Source organism: Apium graveolens, chromosome 6, assembly GCF_009905375.1.
Source record: "Apium graveolens cultivar Ventura chromosome 6, ASM990537v1, whole genome shotgun sequence".
In the NCBI taxonomy this organism is placed as follows: Eukaryota; Viridiplantae; Streptophyta; class Magnoliopsida; order Apiales; family Apiaceae; genus Apium; species Apium graveolens.
The window spans coordinates 3977201-3980955 of record NC_133652.1 but is presented as its reverse complement, the minus strand read 5'-3'; the positions used below and the strand labels follow the sequence as shown (position 1 = coordinate 3980955).

At 35.6% G+C, this 3755-nt stretch overlaps 1 protein-coding gene across 1 annotated transcript; it reads left to right on the top strand.

The window, feature by feature from the left end:
* The first annotated feature begins 1303 nt into the window (after positions 1 to 1303).
* LOC141663573 (uncharacterized) lies at positions 1304 to 3413 on the top strand. Its single transcript, XM_074469354.1, has 2 exons — positions 1304 to 2068; positions 2186 to 3413. The coding sequence occupies exons 1-2, from the start codon at positions 1341 to 1343 to the stop codon at positions 3315 to 3317; spliced, it is 1860 nt and encodes a 619-aa protein (XP_074325455.1). The 5' UTR covers positions 1304 to 1340; the 3' UTR covers positions 3318 to 3413.
* Positions 3414 to 3755: the final 342 nt, after the last annotated feature.

The following is a 3755-nucleotide window of genomic DNA, read 5'->3' as shown; positions in this document are numbered from 1 at the left end:
TCTTAAGATCAAAGTGTCCGATTTTCATATGAAGGATCCGACTCAAATCCCATACTCACACTCATGACATATGAAGGCAAAATTGAAGAGTGCGGGTAACTTAGCAATCAAGGATACTATTGGCGATCTACAACACACTTGCAATGGTTTTGAAGAGGACTACAAGAAAGAATTCTTCCCCGTATTTATGTGTCATTTGCGGGAAAGGCTCCAAGTTTATGCAGTTTTTCGAATGTCATGGACGTGGATATCTTGCATACATCTGTATTAGAAAAATATATTGAATGAATCGTATAAAATTTTTAAAAATTATGTTTCACGAATTTAGGTACCAGTTCTAGGCTCCCATGGTCCAGACCCTCAGATGGTAACAATGGCAATTATCATGAGAGAGAATTATCAAATAGACATGGTAACATGGTTTGTGGGTACTGGTGGTTCGTGACAAACTCGATTTTTGCTATTTATGCAACCATCTATCAGCTGCTCCCCTCTATCTCATTCATTTTTATACACTTCATTTTTTGAGAAATTTCATTCAATTCTATATATTTTAGCACTTATAAAAAATAGCAAATATTTTATAATATAAAATTTAATCACCACCAGGCATACTCACTATTTTCTTTTACTATACTAATTTTATCCATTAAATATTGATTAAACTCATCACTTTATCAATTTTTCTTATTTTTTCTCTCAACATTTCACTTTATCTTAATTTTCGTGTTAAAATCAAACGTATGCTTCCCAATGGGATGGAGGGAGTATAATTTGTTGCTAATAGTTTTAGTACTGAAAATTGTGTTAACAACAGGATGATTTTTCTAGTGAAGTTAGGTGAATTAGAAATAAAGTAAAGTATCACTACAATATCAAAGTTCTTAAAGAAAAAACTTTATGAAAAAGGTTAGGTAGCACATGGGTGGTGTCGGGAAACTTTGAAAAAGTTCAAAGTAAAATATGGAATAGCCTGTTAAATTCCTTTGAAATTTCTACTCAAAGATAATGAATTAAATGATACTCCATCAGTCCCGTCCATTTGTTATCGTTTCTGTGAGAGTATCGGGCACGCATTTTAAAATAAATATAAAGTATATTTCTATAACTTTTTTAAAATTTTTTATTTTTCTGAATAAAAATAGAATGTTTAAACATTTATTCTGAAAAAGAAAAATTTTAAAAAAAATTATACAACCATACTTTTTATTCATCTTAAAATGCGTGTCAGACACTGTTTAGAAACGATAAGAATTGGGAGGGAGGGAGGGAGGTACATTTTTTTCGTATGTTTTGTAAAGAAGTTGAAGCTCCAATACAGTATCCATTACAAGTAAAAAATGAGTAGTTCAACAGTAGAGATAGAGCACTTTAGCCACCCGGAGCACCCGCTGGTACTAAAAGAAGATGATGTTATCGGATCCGATGTTACTTGCTCTGTTTGTGACAAATCTGTTATAGGCTCACCTGCATATACATGTACTAAGGGTGGTAGTTCTCGTTGTCGGAAATTTTACCTCCACAAGAGTTGTGCTGAATTGCCTAAAGAGATTATTCGCGATAAGCTGGACTTACACCCCCTTGTTCTACAACCACGCTCTAAAACATGCACTTGTGATGTTTGTAGTAGTCACGTTCGTTTTGCTTATGCTTGTGTTCAATGTGATTTTGACGTGTGTGTTGTCTGTGCTTTTCTTTCTATTTATGTTCATGAACAGAAAGTGATTCACCATGAAGGTCACAAGGAGCATTCATTGACATCACAGAGGCAGGCTTTGTTTAAGTGTGATGCTTGTTGGGAGGAAGATAAAGATTATTCCTATGTATGCTACACCTGTGATTTCTGGATACACGAGAAGTGTGCTTCTTCTCCTCCCATCATTCCAGCTCCTACTTATCACCATCACCCTCTCACTCTTATCTTCTCAATTCCTGTCATGCATCGTTATTTTGGTCGATTATGTGCCATCTGCAATAAACGAGTTCAATCCTTGTGCTGGTCTTATTACTGTCACAAATGCACATTTTTTGTGCATATTCAATGTTCGAAGTCCACAATATCTTTGGGGTTAGTATCTTTATTGTTTATATTTATGCTAAGTAAATCAATTGTTTTCTTATTTGGCATGAGCTAATGTCTTTACAATTATCACCCCTTGACTAAATTCCAATTTGCTGTTTTTAGAAATGAGATTGAAGAAGAAGGCATTGTTGACGATGAACCTGAACTGGTTCAATTTCCTCTTCCTAGCGAGGAATCACTATTCGATCTAATTATCACCCAGTGTAGCAAGTTGCGAGTTGAATTTCAAGGTGAGGGCGGAAACAGTGCCAATATACCATTGATAGCTAATGATCCGCATATTATTAAAAAACACTGGAGTCACCCGGACCATCCATTAGAACTGCATCAGCTTACAATAAGTGTAAACGATAACAATGATGATGACGATGATGATGATGTTGATAGAAGGGTGTTGATATGCGACGGGTGCGTTCAACCCATTACAATATCCCATCCGAGTTACTATGCATGCATCCAATGTGGCTTCTTTCTCCACTCCTTCTGTGCCAATCAGTTGCCAGATGAGCTCCCAGTAGGAGCATCCCCGTTCCACCCGCAGCATACACTCTCTCTTCGCTATAGGCATAAGAAATACTTTTATAGTTATGTGGCATGTGGAATTTGCAACTATGTCACAAACGGATTCTATTATATATGCGAGACTTGTGATATCGTAATTGATATCCGCTGTGCATTCTTATCCACTAGGATTAGACATAAATCTCACAAACACCACTCCCTTGTTCAGCGTCCCTTCTCCGATTCTAAATGTAGTATCAGAAACTACCATATTTCCAAAGGAGTGGAATACGCATGTGAAACTTGTAGTAACTTCCGGATTAGTATAGAATGTGTATTTTATCCAAGTAGTGTAAAACACAGATATGATGATCACTCCCTAATCTTGAGGCACCCTCCATTCTTCTACGAGGGAGTATTCTACTGTCAAATATGCGAAGAACAAGTTAACAACCAGAGGTTGCTTTATCATTGTGATGAATGTGATCAATCTTTTCATGAATATTGCCCCATTTCATGCCTAAATGTCAAGTTAGGAGAGACGATCAAACATAGTATTGACAATCAAGCACACACGCTTGCTTTGGTTATAAAGAGGACCACAAAAAGAGATTGTCCCTCGTACTTATGTAGAATCTGTGAAGCTGGCTACGAGATTCAGTACTTTTTCGAATGTGATGGATGTGGATATCTTGCCTGTGTCTTCTGTATTAGAGAAAAATATGGCCGGTAAAGAGTTTCAGATGCTAATTTGGATCTCCGCCTTCGTTTTGTTATCATAATATCTTGTAATATTGCGACTGAATGAAAGACTTTTCAATTTAAATAAGATATTATGAACAAACAAAAACAAAATCAGTACATTATAATTTTTAACACTATAAGAGTAGAAAACCACAATACTGATCTCTGCAGAGATCATCAAGTAACATCTACAAATCTTACGATTCAACCTCCTTTGGAAGACCTGATCGTAATATCTGAAGCGAAAACAGGGAGCCAACATGAAATTATACATTATGCTAATGAAGCTTTAGAAACAAGATGCAACAAAATTAATTACACAAAATAAGCAAAGAAAATTATAGAACCAACCTGATTGTCTTGTGCAAAATTATATCTTCTAGACCAGCAAGCAGCAGGATTTTTATGTTTTAGTGTTGTTTTATTC